The sequence below is a fragment of the Helicoverpa zea genome, chromosome 8, assembly GCF_022581195.2.
Source record: "Helicoverpa zea isolate HzStark_Cry1AcR chromosome 8, ilHelZeax1.1, whole genome shotgun sequence".
Taxonomy (NCBI): domain Eukaryota; kingdom Metazoa; phylum Arthropoda; class Insecta; order Lepidoptera; family Noctuidae; genus Helicoverpa; species Helicoverpa zea.
Genome location: NC_061459.1, coordinates 13237409 through 13252200, shown reverse-complemented (window position 1 = coordinate 13252200; position 14792 = coordinate 13237409). Strand labels below are relative to the sequence as shown.

Here is a 14792-nt window from a genome sequence, read left to right as displayed (position 1 = left end):
TTGATAAAGGTTTCCTGTGCTTTTGATGAAGTTTATGTAACAATAAAATGTAGTGTGTGCTCGCTCTTAGTTTAAATGAGCTAGAGTGGGATAGGAAATAAATAATGAACTCAAGAAGAGTAATAACTCCTCTCTACAATTTCTACAAATGTTGTAGAACCGAATAAAAAAACGGTAGATATTTAATTTGCTTACATGATGTAGGCAAAAGCGAAGAATTCTACAAGTAACGGATGAGACAAATGAGACATGTTACAACACAAAGCTTTATTTCAACAATAATTACATTAAAATTATTACAAAGATATAATACTTTCCATTCATAAAGTGTTTCATAAATGAGAATTATTCGTAGAATTACAAATGAGGACGAAATACATTTTGTTACAAAAATATTTATATCCCAATTGTAGTTGTTAAATCTATTTACTTATCTACATAAAGAAGTTAATTTAGTACTTACATTAATACATGTTTTTAAAATTGTATTTAACTTCGTTACATAAAGGTTTAGCATGACAAAATTAAAGCCTTATAAAGTATTTGGGAAAATATTTTAGTTTCTCTATAACAATTGAAGCTGAGCAAGTAGAACCTGATCAGCTAAATAGTCAATGACAATTCTTTTAAAATTATTTAGCAAAATATTGCTATATAATAAGTCTCTGAACTTTTGACATGCTTATGAATTATAGTTATCTATTTTTAGCTTGATTTTTTCTGGCTTCGATTCTTTTTTGTAATGTAACCAACAGAGCACCCAAAACGTTATGGCCGGGCAGTCTTTTCCCGAAGAGCAAACGTTTGACGGAATCATCGTACGTGAGAAGAGCTACCATGTTCTGCAGAAGGAATCCTTGACAGTATTCCAATAGCTGAGTAGCACCATAGACCTGAAACCAAAACACAATTTATTATGTCAATGAATTAAAAGGAACGACATGCAAAATAATATATTCGTTACATTGATGAAATTCTACCTTAGCATGAATATAGACTGAAACAAGGTTATGTAAGTCTACAGATTTGGCTGCTCTCGCCTCGCAATGCCTCTGTAGCGGCAGAAGCTGGAAGAAGGAGGCGGCAGCCAGGACCTCCAGCACGTCAGTCTCCGGGATGTCCAGTCCCGTGCAGCCACCCGAGTACAGGTACTTCATCACTTGCTGCATAATAGAAACAAAAAAATCATGAGAATCCCACAATATAACAAAAGATTATAATTATACTGCACTGTCATCCTGTATTAATCGTAAGTACCTCAAAAATATGATATCGAATGTCATTGATTTGGACGAGTGGTGGGGTGTTGGCGACTGGCAGAGCTTCATTGGATGATCTCGCAGGCGCTAGCATGGCTCTTAGCCGTGGTGACTCCGATACCAGGACTATTTTGTGGCCGTAGAACAACCGCCCTTCAACCCTGAGAAATGTCAAATAGCACATGTTCATATTAAATCCTTAATTGAAATCTTACCTCCAATAAATTACTGACTGACGTAGAAAGTACATAAGCGGAGTATTTAAGAGGAGTGCATAACAGTGTACATAAGAGGAGTACATAAGGGGAGTATATAAGAGGAGTATAAAGGGTAGTACATAAGAGGAGTACATAAGAAAGTAAATAAGAGTGTACATAAGAGGAGTACATAAGAGTGTAGATAAGAGAGTTAATAAGAGGAGAATAAATAGACATCTTTCTTCGTTCCATAGTTACCTGAAAGTGACATCAGCTAGTGATGGGTTGTTGACATATGAGGGGTCGACTCTAGCAGGCGCGGGCCCCGCTGGGGGCGGCGGCTGAGCCACGCCGGGCACGGGCTCTCGTCCGTAGCATGCGCATAGGATGTCAGCCAGCAGTAAGACAGTGCCTTCCTTCTAAATATAACGAAGCTGTATTATTAATTACAAATTAAATTAGGATAAAATCATATTGTCAGTTTGCATTACCTTGCTGTACCGTAAAATGTTAAACAGCAGGGGGAGGCACTCGTAAATGAACTGCTTACTGTAGTGGCTGTCATCTGACGGGCACACCTATAAAGAAAATCACTTGTTTAAAACTTAATTCTTGATAGCTACTTTTGCTAGAAAATCGTGACCTAGTTTACCTGTAGGAAGTCTTGTAAAAGTTGATCGATAACGCTATCAAGTGCTGCGTCTGCTGCGGCAGCCAGTGATAAAGTCCACGCGTGTAGCGACCACGGCACGCCCAACGCGTGTAGTTCCAATGTTATATCTAAACAAACGACAAAAATGTTGATAAAATAAACATATGAGCAAATAAATATTGAAACAGTGAAAATTCTTAGAAGCAAAAGCCTTCGCAGAGTATCTTATATTTTAAGGTGCACGGTGAGTTAGTCTCACCTAAGTGATCAGTCTCGGCGGCACAGTACATGGCATCGTTGAGAGCTCGCTGCTGCTGCTTGGTGAAGGTGGGCGGACGTGGCGGTGGCGCGGCCCCTTCAGCTAGGACCTCTTCTAGTGACAGCACCGCTTGGGCAGCACGTGCCCCACCTCTCACCGCTGCCCGTACACAAGCGCGCCGACCATGTGCACAGCACACAGCCACCGCACTGCAAAAAAATTTCGTCAATACATTAGGTACTGTTTTACCAAATCTACTTGCTTCTCATAGTAGGAAAGGCACTCACCTATAGCACCCGTACTGGGCAGCAGGAGAGTAGCACAACGCATCGTTAAGTTGCGTCGAGAGGAACGGGTCTGCGCCATGAGATAACAGTAACTGTACCAGTTCCAAGTTGCCAACGCCACATGCCACCTAAAAATAGAATGGAAAATACTCTCAAATCTTAGTTGTTAATGTCCATTGCGATTGTTCATAGAATGGTATGTTTACATACCTGTAGCGGAGTGAGAGTGCAAACATCGTCACCCCTGGCAGGTGCTCCGTCCACCCTGGCGCCAGCGGCTATGAGCCGGCGTGCACACTCCACGGCACCACCACCTGCACCGCTACATGCGTACACCAGCGCTGTCCAACCTATTAAGGAAATTAATTTGGTCCTTAATTTAGTAACTTAGAACATTTAAAGCATTGAAAATGCTATATAAATTCGTCATCAAAATGTTTACTTACCTGCGGTAGGTGGGGTATAGGCGGGAGTATTCTGTTGTGTGGTCGGCGAACGGGGTGACAGCGGCACGGCACAGTGTGCCGCACACGCACCACCCGTCTCAATGTTAGGGTCGGCACCTGCTTCTAGCAGCATCTAGAATATAAAAACATTTTTAATCCACATCGTATATTTATTAGTTGTTTTATTGCAAGTATTCAGTTATTTTACTTACAGCTACAATCTGTTCATCGCCAGCTAAAGCTGCCTTCATGAGCGCAGTGAGGCCCGAAGCATCAGGTGCGTCAATGCCGGCCGGTGGCAGCAACGCTCGGACCCCACCCACTAGATCTGGTCGGCCACTGAGCAGCGCCCTCTGTGCCACTCCAACTGCAGCTCTGCTTAGCTCGTCCGCAGTGCGCGGGCACCGAGACCACACAGGCTCTATTGCTTCTTCCATTCTGTAAATCGTGGAATTATGGTTCATGAGAAATCAACTTATCTACTAGGTACTTGGAAAGCAGTACGCAGAAGTGTGGAAGGTCAACGGCAAGTATTAAATGGTGTTACGTTATGGGCCGTGGAGGGCAGTCAGCGTGCGGCAACAGTAGCCGGGCTGCCTGCAACACGTCATCAGCGTCGGGCACGGCGGGCGGCGGGCGCAGCGCGGCGTGCGCACGGATGACCCGCACCCACTCGCCCAGCGGCGGCAGTGCACCCGCGCCCCGCTCGCCCCACAGACCTGCGCCACCACAGCTGCCACCTGACGTGCTCGAGTGCTCCAACTAACGAAACAATAACATGTTAAAAAAGAAAGCTTGGGTTATAAAGTACAGATGTACCTACTCTACGCTTAGTAGATAGCAATTTTTTTTTGCAATGGGCTTAATAAAATACATGATGCGATCACTCACTTGTGAACATCTCATAAAGTAGTACAGAGCTCGTTCTGCAGCAGGCGATAGTGGCGATAGTCTTGGGTGAACTCTTCGTAGAACTGCCCGCAACTCTGACGCTGATCCAGCACACGTTGTCAATAGAACTGACGCTGTTGATCCACCGGAACTGTTATTTGAACCAGCCGAAGTCCCTGAACCACCTGCAAATTGTCAAAATACTTATTAAAACTAAACAGTTTTCATATTTAGGTATTGAAGATTAAAACTATGGATACATACCAGAACCGTTAGTAGTGATACCGGAATCATGACTTAGTCCTAATTGTCTATGTTCAGGGCGGGACACTCCTGAAGATGAGCCGGAACCTAGTGAGCTCATAGATTCCCAACGAGAGAGTGATAATGCTCCTGCAATATAAAACAGGTTATGTAGAACAATAAATCTTCACATGTAGCTATTTGTGGATTTTAGTAGACAAGGCCATTCCTTACCAGAAGCTACCCGTCCAGCATTCAAGTGACTGTATGGCTGTAGAAGCCCCCAGAGATCCGCACAGTTAGCGACAGCGTGGTCAACAACTGCGGGTGTGATAGGTGCATTGGCTGCACTGCTGCCGGCTATCAGAGCAATCTCCTCTAGAAGCGTCTCCATTCCAGCGCAGAGGTAGATCGCTGCATATCTGAAAAACAGGACGATTAATGTTTATATTTCCTTTTGGCATATTTTATACCTTCCATTCACAGACTCAGGGTTACTACACCCCCAATTTCCAAATATTACCTAGTGAAGCCACTTACTCGTGAATAAATGACGCTACACGCACATCCAGCATCCACCTCTGAAACCGTCCTGGCGCGAGGCTGGTGCGGGCTCGGGCGGCTGAACCCAAGCGCCTGGCTGCACTGCCCGATGTCGCATACATTGTAGCTGCTCTTTGGCAACCCTGTTGAGAAAATCAATTTTTGAAATACACATCTCGAAGCCAATGTTTATGTTTGCCTTTGGAGAAGATAGCTCATAGAGGTATGCAATGTGTGCATAACTTGTTTTACTGCAAAGAAACTATTTCATACCTTGATGCATGCGTCAGCGAGCGGTGTGCTGAGGACTATCCGGAACGCACCAGCTACTTCATGCTTGGAGCAGAAACCAAAGTTCTGTGAGAGACGTTGTGCTTCGCGAGCTATCCTCACCAGTGCTCTGAAATTGAAACACATTTTGATGCTTCAGTCAATAAAACTATATGATATAATTAGTTATATATTAATTATAATTTGTAGTCTAAAATTATAACTGCATCATTCGTGATGTTAGGTTTAAGTATGGTTTGAGACACATTTCCATAAATTGGAAAGCCACTAGTACCTTTGTAGTAAGTAGGCGAGCCTCGACGGCGTATCGGGTGCCATCCTAGGCGCTATATCTCTGCATCGGCCGGCCTGTAGCGCACGACTGACCTCGCTCGCTGTCCAGGGCACGCAACGCAGTTCCACCAGCCTGCAATAAGTACAAGGTAAACTTTAAACATATTCAGACACATAAAAAGACGTATTTTATATTTTTAATTGTAATTATTTAGGTTTTTACAATTCTTCCTTTTTTTGAAGGGTAAAAATTATTATGTATTGATTATTTATTGATGAAAGATGCGAAAACATACCTATTATGCGAATCGACCCACACGAACTCGTCGGCGCTGGTAACATTAGTGCAGACGGTGTCCAGCGAGGGTTGCCGCACTAGAGGAGCTCGTCTTCTTCGAGCCTCGGCTGCGCTACCGCTCTCTGGAACACATAAAACAAATAGCTAAAATACAATTTACCAAAGAGCATCTTTAACTTACATCGTTTGATAAGTATCTGAACCACGAGTTCTTATCATCGCTGCATCTCCGTTTTTATTAATGAAGGTTCAAGGTTTCTGTTAGAAGGTTATAAAACAATATTTTGGCATAGGAAAAAGTAAATACCTGGAGCCCCATTATTGCTGCCCCCTCCAGCGCTTGATGCACTGGTAGCTGTGCTGCTGCTATCTCTGGAGCGAAGTGTCAGCTGTTTGATAGCTGATCTGATGTCCTCCAGCCCTCCGCCACCCGGCCATGGTGACTGTAACTGAACGAATAAACGGCCTGCATAAAAACCTTACTCGACTTTTAAAGAATGTTCTGCGAAAAAAAAAACATATTTACAAATCGTCATAGATATTTACAAGAAAAAGGTGTGCTACCTTGTTATGTGGTCGATGTTTGGTCCGTGCGTGTGGCGGCTGCCGTGTCCGGCGCGGCTCCTCCCGTCCGGCCTCACCGCCGCCGCCGCTGTCCGACATGGACGCGTGTCCGGACGACCTATTCTCGTCTGAACTACTGTTGCATTCGCGGACGCCATTCTGTATTTCAAAAAAATAGATTCGATCGCAATAATCTACCATCAGTATTTTGCAAAATATAGAAATAAGTGCAATAACATCAATCAAGATATTATTTATGCTTAAAATTTTTACGCGTAAATATTCACAGCAAATTAAATCATCCGTCTCCATTAAGATAAAAAGAGCTCATCAGTCTTATGAAACATGCGCTGACGCATCTACATCCATCCAACATGGCGGCCATTGTCGCGGATGCTTTCGCTTTCAACAATATTTAAAGCTTCCCACCGATTACGCTTTTCCCTATCAAGAGATCGTGGGATTTTGTTAAAAACAATGGTAATTTATTTTTTCTGGCGGCAACACTTTCGCCGCGTAACGCTTGCTCGAATAATTATTGTAATGGTTACCGACGATGTGATCGCGACTAATTACTAATTAGCTCTTGATAAGTGCCGGTACTGCTAGATAAAGGGTGGAAATGGAAAGTATCTACCGATATGTAGATATTAAAAGCTCCAAGTAAGATACCACATAGGCATGTAAGTAGATTCATTGCAGAGTTAAAGATATCTTATATGTATCTTCAAAGAATTATCGTTTCACCGAAGTGAAATGGTACAGACCGCATTTTTTTTCCTCGACTTTTCTCATTTTATTAAAAAAAGCATACCTACAGTTGTCACATTTTTCATTAATGGCAATGATACGTATCTAAGTTCTTATGAAACTAATATTTTAAATTATTGGTAGTTAACAGTCCTGAGTTAATAGCAAATACTTTTGTTCATAAATTGTTTAAAATATGACCGACCATCTATTTCAAAAGACGCACTTTGTTGTGAATCAATTTCCACGCACGTAACAGATATTAATCCGTGTACATCTGGATCCCGTAACGTTAATGCAGGTTTCGCGTGCTCTGGCGCCGTTTACAAATTATATTCGATCACCACTAGGTCACGATGACCATGCGATGACCTGATGATGACATCGATTTATTACTGAGATCAGCTAGGTATCAATTTTCTAATAACATGCACCTGCATGCCGTATAAAATATGAGTTAGCAGGATCTCTACTATGTAACTTTTCTACCCCTCTAACGTTAAGAAAATATTGCCAGTAAGAAAAGTTTTCCTGCTGTATTAATTGACGGTGATGCAAAAATCGTGAGGAAACCTGGATTAAAAAGTCGTACCGAATAGATCATTCTGATATGAGCATTTATGGTTATCAATGGTCCTCCCATCTCGTGAGAGGAAGCCACTAAGTTCTTAACCCAAAGACTCGAAAGCATTATTTTCCCTACTATTTCCCAACTAGGCATTAAATAAGCCTCTGACGATGATGATATACTGATACATTAATCAATATTACTAAATGTAAGTAACTGGCGTATTTTCAAGACGTAGTTACAAATAAATGACGCCAGTATTACAGTACTTTCTTGCGTGTTCATAATATCGGTGTCAAAACCGTTACCTACCAGCATTGTTTCGTTAATTGAATTCGGCAATTGTTTTGCTATTTAAATGTTGTAATAGCTACCAAGACCAACATTAATTGAAATACGTTTACGATTCGTTTACGATTGCAGTTGGCTAACTGCTTACTCAGAGATTTTAGTGTTAAGATGGGTTAAAGCACTGGTACTCAGCTACATCCGGTTAGACTGGAAGCAGACCCCAACATAGTTGGGCAAAAGGGTCGGGAGACGAGATGATGGGTTAATGCCTAATCGCATAGGTACCTAAGATGTTTATTCTACAGTAGTTTGACAAAGTTGGTTGTACGCCAAACTCATCACTCAAAACACCACGTAGGTAATAAGATGAATATAATTAACCGTACATTTATCCAAGTTAAATCTACTAGACTTTGTGACACCATAAAAATTTAAAAGAAGTTAGACTAGACATTTTAAACTTGTTGGGAAAATCAATCATGATTGTATGGAAATGAACCTGGAGTGGTACCGGACTTAAATCAAAAGACCGATAACGTGTAGGTATGTTATGAGTATCTACCTAGTCAGTTTTACTTGTAACTGAAGGTTCATAAAAGCCATTGTACAAAACAGTTTAGGAAATATAGAATTCTTAGTTATCAATCTTCTTTTCAAGTATTCCAATTCCCATTTATCGTGATTCAAAACACTTAAACCTTCAAAGATCATTTACATCTGTCATATTCTCCGAATTGCCTCCATTAAAAGTTCTTTGATCTGTACCAAAGTTACGAGTAACTGTATGTGATGTAATTATAACTAGTCAACTGTAAATTGTTGTGGTTAATCTAACCGCGGATGGATCGCCGTGTTTACTAACCACGGATCAGCATCAAAGAGATTAAAGTGAACGAAACCGCGGCGTGTGGTTAGTGTTACTTACATAGCAGGTAATAAACTGGATAAAAGTTCGGACTGGAACAATTTTGTGTAGATAGATAAATAATTGTGCGTATTACAACTATTATTAGGTACCCTCGTCCCGTGGGAATCAAAAATTTCCGTGCACCCAGATAAATGAGATGAATCTAATACTGAATGAACTCTTCTGATCGGAACAGCAGTTCCAGAGATTTTAGAAATGGAATGGGCCACTTAGCCCTTGCATCGATCTTCAACTTTAAAATTAAGGAACAAATTGTTTACAAACAATTGCCAAGCAACTGACCTGCACAGGCGGCGCGGAATCAACAGCCGGCCGATGATGATGATCGTGCTTAGGCGGACGGCGCTCTAGCGCGTAGCTGTTCTGCGCGGGCGCACTGCGGACCGGCGCGCTGGCTACCGTCAGCTGTGACACCGCGCCCACTGCCTTGAGCTGCGCTGAGCTGGGTCCTTCTGTCGACGCTGGTGGGGCTTCCTCGTGGGTTGCTGGTGACAAAGTTGCAGGTTAACTTTACGATGTTTTTAGGACTCCAGAACTCAAAAGAAAGAACGGGAATGGTACGACATTAATTTGTACTTATAAGTACTTACTGATTAAAATTTGCTTGTCAGTTCATTCTGGTTTTGGTCATGAAACTAGCTACAACTATTTTGGAGAATGCTCGGAAGAAGTCTTCAATATAAATTTATTTCCTCCTTAAGTTGGCAAAGTACTTATAAGTTACATACCTGTCTACATAATTATCATACATATTTATAAATGCTTAACCCAGTTCTTTTATGTGTGTTTTTGTACTAAAAATGAAATGCAATAAAATGTTTTCCAGTTATTACATAAAGTCGGGTCAAATATTTACTTATGTAAGTAATATGTACTTCCTAAATTAGCATGTTGTTGACAGTTTTTAATGAACGAATTGAGCCCAATTTTGAATGAAACTGTCCCAAATTTTAGTAAGCAGCTGTGTCCAAGTTTCCGCGTGAAAGTCGGAAAACAGCACCGAGTGGGAAGGTACCTAGTAGATACTCTGAGTAGTGTGGGTGTACGAATTGAACCATGACTTATGGACTTAGATGACGTCACACCACTTGATTGTATAGACAATCTCGTACAAAATGCTGGACAAGAAACTTCTGTTAGAGATTCAGTTGATATTCAATTGACATTTTATTGAATTAGTAGACTATGCCCTCTGTAGATCTGTTTTAGTTATGTCATCGATCATCATCTATCATTCTTCTAAGATGCCATCATTCATGTCATCACTCTTCTAAGATATCTAATATTTTGGAAGTAAATAATAGGGCAAATTCAATACATGAATCAACAATTTTTCTTCTATAGTGAATAGTGGATGTAGGACAATCTGTAGTCTACAGTGCTAGTGACCGGAATCTATTAAAGACGAAAGGGCTTAAGGAAAGATGAAGTTAGAAGATTGATTCCAATCCTTGGCTATCTTTCGGCCCTAAAGTTTAGGGGACGATAGACTAGCCAAGGGCTGATCCTAATCAAGGTGACAGTTAACAATTAACCATTTGGGGCATAAAATAGTATAAAACTCAACAGATTGACGTGCTGAAAAGAACGTGTCCAAAACAACACTGTCTGCCTAGTTCCTTACCAAAATATTCCGTTATAAGATTATTAAGCATAATATAGATTCATGAGCGGCGGCAGACCGTTAATGTGAACTTATGACTATGTTAATTTTATAACACTTCATTTTATACGAATTTCATTTGATAGCTTGTTATGTGTTTCGTTATAAGACGTAGAAATTAGAATTTTAGTGTTGTTCATTGTAGGGCATAAGCACCTTTAAAGTCTGGCTCTATGTAGCTTAAATAGCTTCACAATACAGCTTTACTGGTAAGGACACTAATTACAGAGCTTGGCTAGCAAATCATCTGCTCAATTAGGGGATGGGAAACAGATTGGTTCTTAGTTTGGTCTTTACGCAATTTATGGAGCAAACTAAGAACAGGGCAGACAGATGATGATGATGTTGATAGAGCAATGAGCATCGACATAGCACAGTGAGGACTTGTTTTTTTTATTGTAGGTACTTGAAAGAGAAGCAACAAGTATACCTATCTGGTCATGTGCTCCAATGCATTGTTGGGGCAGTGTACCTATATTGTGCTGCTTCTTCTCATAAACGCTTCGGAACAAGAGAGGGTGGCTCTCTCTGGAGCAGTTTTCTTTTTCAAATGTCGCGAATTTAGTAAACATTTCAGGCATTTCGAATAAATGTAAATAAGAATGAAGCAAGTAATGTTATCTGCTACTTACGTTTATTGGTGGGTGAAGTGGGCCTCGGTGGCGTGGTGGCGCGGTGCGCGTGCGGCGGCGGCGACAGGCGGCGCGCATGCGCGGGCGCGGGTGCTGCCGCTGCCCCGCTCACGCGCACGCGCAGGGCCCGCGCGCCCGACACGCCGCCGCACCACGCCCCCTCCTCGGATGGGCGACAGCCGCTTGATGGCCTGTGTAAACAAAAATGTCAATTGTTATTATTACTTATTGTCCCACTGCTGGGCAAAGGCCTCCCCATTTTGTCTCCACACCTCTCGATCCTTAAAGTGCTCCCACCAGTCAGGGTTGTAGGCGTCCAGATCGTCACGCCACCTCTTCCGGGGCCTACCACGTCTACGGTGGCCATCCTGTGGTATCCACTGAGCAACAACATTGGCCCACCTGTCTGGATGCATTCGGCTGACGTGCCCAGCCCAGTCCCATTTTAATTTTGCTGTTTTTTGGCCCACATCGAAGATTCCTGTTTTGGAGCGAATGACGGTATAAAAATGAATTGCTGTTCGTTAGTCTCGCTAAAACTCGAGAACGGCTGGGCCGATTGAGCTGATTTTGGTTTTAAAATGTTTGTCGTAGTCCAGGGTAAGGTCTAAACGGTGAGCAAATAAGGAAAAAAAAATTGCGAGTAAGATTCCCGGGACGGGAGTGATTAGACAAAAACCAACTTACGGAATGCCGCAGAACAACAAAAGTAAAGTACTAGGACAGCATAATTCACCTTAGTAAAGTATACTAATAACGAAATTTCGATGCAACTGCTCACCATGTACCAGGGTAGCATAACTTATATGAGTATACCAATACCAAGTGTAGGTAGACGCTACTGCTCACCATGTACCAGAGCGGCAAAAAATACACCGGGCGCGGGTAATACCGCGGGGAACGGCTAGTTTTATAGATAAAGAGGAAGTTGTATGAGCATCCACCCAATAGGAGGCTGTTATACTAAAACGAAACTAATCACAAGAATTTCAGAGTTCATTATACCCATTGTAACTGTCAACAGCAGAAAAACATTAGCTGCACTCAATTTCCGAATAACCTGTGCCCCTAGGCGTGGCCAGTTACTAACGGGCTGGTGTCAACTGAGCCTGATCCCGCGCTGCGTGACTAAGGAGCAGCCACGGTACAGCCGCGACCAATCGACATAATGCCACGACGATGTGCTGTTACGACTCACTCCACATCTACGACTGGCCGTAACACTTTCGTGCTCGAGGTTACAATAAATGCGAATATAATGCTTCGGGGGCAGTATTATGGCTCATCTGCAAACCGGTGTTGCGTTCTTGCAATATGAAGCACGCATGCACCGTTCACAGTGCGCTCCGTAACACTTATACTACTTACTTAAGGCTTAATCGCCGCAAGAAGTCTGTTCGAGTTCGCGTATTTGGAGATAAGAATGCGGAGGACAGAGCCCATTGACCGAATTATTGCCTAACAAATAATGACTACGCTGGATAAGGTACTAAGTGAGTATTGCTAAGAACTAGGCTTAGGATATGGACAATGATTGATGGATGACCGAAGATCCCTTGCGTGCGTTTCTAGTAATATTTTTTAAACCAATTCACGAGTGTTCAAATTACAATAAAGAGGAGTGATTTAACTATGATTGACGAACGGTTGAGTATTTTACTGATAACAATACGATAGAATAATGTCGGGAAATATTAAACAAAATATTGCTTAACCGTTACTATAAGTACCTACTTTCATTTGCTGCTATCCATATCTTGGAACGAATATATTAAAGCAAAGTACTTCTCTTCCACAAAAACCACTCATTCACTATTTACCTTTTTTATGTGACCAGGAAAATCTGCCTCAAATTCGACAAAAGGGGAGCACGTTTTTGAACAAAACATCATACAATACTCGTAATAGACGGACAAAAAGAGGAACAACCTCCGCACTAGGCGTGACCGTGGAAGACGAGCAGAACCAATCGTGTGATGATGTTACAGGTGCAACTAAACAGTTTTTGTACGCATCGGCCATGTGAACTGATTTCCTTGAATCGTTGGTTGTTGGTGGAAGTAGTATTGGCTTCTGGTGTAAATGGGAATTTTGTTAACAATGACATAGGAAGTAAGCATGACTTTAACGAAAGAAACGCAATGTAAATCGAACACATTTTTTGCAGTAATTTCAAGTGTGAATGTGCGAATGCTGTCTTGTCTACGCTGTGTCTACGAATGTCTACGTAGCCATTGGCACAGGCCTACGCGATTACTACGCGGCGTATTGCGAACAACTCTAGTATTATTGTTTTCTCCAAATCTTATATGGGTATTAGTAATAACCAAGGATCATTTATGATCTAAATATCTATTCGAAAAATCATTAATACAAGCCACCTCGCAAACTGATCACATAAATAACGGTTTCAACAATAGATTGAAAAGATTAAGCAGAAACATCTACTTAATCCAAACATCGTGAAATAGTTCCACGAACAAAGATAAGTAATGCAGAATTGATTAAACCCAGAAATCGATATGTATAAAAAACAGACAGTCCAATTGGAATTTCCGAAGAAACCAAACTAAGAATTGATAAAAATGCGTATTAAAATGTTTCAGCACGCGACAAAAAAATCTGGAACTTAATGAGTATAAAAAAAAACACTAACATTTCTGATAGCAAAAGAATGCTAAAAGCTTGTTTGTTTGTTGATTGGTCACGTTCAGAAACCAATAATGACAATCAGAGCTTCGATTGATCAGGAGCAAAAAACTGCAATCTCGTTATTTCAAGATGAAATATTTGTACTAAAGTAATTTGAAATAGCTAAACCTACAACTGTATTCGTAGAATTGGATAGGTAATTCGAATGAAAACTATTACCTATCTACAACACAAATATACTATTACCAAGATATGAACAAATATTTCTGAAACACGGCAATCTATTAAACTTTAATTCAAATGTATGCATCGAGCATAGAATTGCATCAAACGATCATTTAGGATTGTGAATTAGGACAGGAAAATGTAAATGGATACTTCCACCCACTGTCTGTACATATATTAGCCTACTTCATAAACTTAACAAAAAGTTACAAATGCGAAGGAGGCAACAAAGTTTAGCAATCTCCGCAATGTGGGGCAACAGTTGCGTTCATTGCTGTCACGTGGCAGGAAGTCACACCGCTAGGCTTAGCCTCCAGAGCCTCGGAGACAATGGTCCTCTAAAGAGGTGTCTGTTATGAATAACCATGGCTTAATCGTCGACTGTAGTGCCTTCATAATGTCACGGATGCACCTAATTAGCAGAAGTGGAAACTATTTAAAAGTGATACAAAGTTAATGCTCCTTTAGCAATATATGTACCTGATGCCATCCAAAGTGCCATTTCATCTAAAGTATCATTTGTATATCCGCTAGCAAAAATCTAAGTGAGTTCAAAAATGATTTCAATTCCCACACACATCAACATCATAAGAGCCTTCCCACCAAATACATCCGAAGCGAATCCAAATCTGCACGTTTTCAAAAGTGTAGTTACGTCACTCAAACTAGCGCGTAATGAGTGTCGACCAGGCATGAACACAATGCGATGCGCCCATAACAAACGCTCACCTCATGTAATAGCACCTACAAGCGAATTTCAACCTTAATGACCCACAGATTGATCTAGATAACTTCAAAATAGCGTCACGAGATACAGTGACAAGCTGTCCTTGGCCACCCTTCACGGACATTAACTGTTTTGATCATTTTGAATGTCACC

The 14792-nt window shown here is 41.4% G+C and overlaps 1 protein-coding gene across 2 annotated transcripts in view; it reads right to left on the bottom strand.

Moving 5' to 3' along the window:
• Positions 1-252: 252 nt before the first annotated feature.
• The window catches only part of LOC124632655 (ankyrin repeat and BTB/POZ domain-containing protein BTBD11), a 38227-nt gene continuing 23687 nt past the window's right edge, over positions 253-14792 (bottom strand). The window contains exons 3-25 of one of the 2 annotated variants that reach the window (XM_047167561.1): positions 11036-11226; positions 9023-9225; positions 6204-6362; positions 5947-6088; positions 5638-5761; positions 5343-5474; positions 5051-5177; positions 4775-4920; positions 4469-4656; positions 4256-4384; positions 3992-4176; positions 3648-3862; positions 3313-3538; positions 3101-3233; positions 2865-3004; positions 2655-2782; positions 2368-2576; positions 2109-2236; positions 1948-2034; positions 1715-1875; positions 1258-1420; positions 981-1163; positions 253-893 (exon numbers count right to left, since the gene is read on the bottom strand). In XM_047167561.1, coding sequence (XP_047023517.1) covers positions 696-893; positions 981-1163; positions 1258-1420; positions 1715-1875; positions 1948-2034; positions 2109-2236; positions 2368-2576; positions 2655-2782; positions 2865-3004; positions 3101-3233; positions 3313-3538; positions 3648-3862; positions 3992-4176; positions 4256-4384; positions 4469-4656; positions 4775-4920; positions 5051-5177; positions 5343-5474; positions 5638-5761; positions 5947-6088; positions 6204-6362; positions 9023-9225; positions 11036-11226 — 3697 coding nt within the window. In that variant the 3' untranslated portion in view covers positions 253-695. The remainder of the gene's footprint in view (positions 894-980; positions 1164-1257; positions 1421-1714; positions 1876-1947; positions 2035-2108; positions 2237-2367; positions 2577-2654; positions 2783-2864; positions 3005-3100; positions 3234-3312; positions 3539-3647; positions 3863-3991; positions 4177-4255; positions 4385-4468; positions 4657-4774; positions 4921-5050; positions 5178-5342; positions 5475-5637; positions 5762-5946; positions 6089-6203; positions 6363-9022; positions 9226-11035; positions 11227-14792) is intronic. The other variant, XM_047167562.1, reaches the window with a different exon arrangement.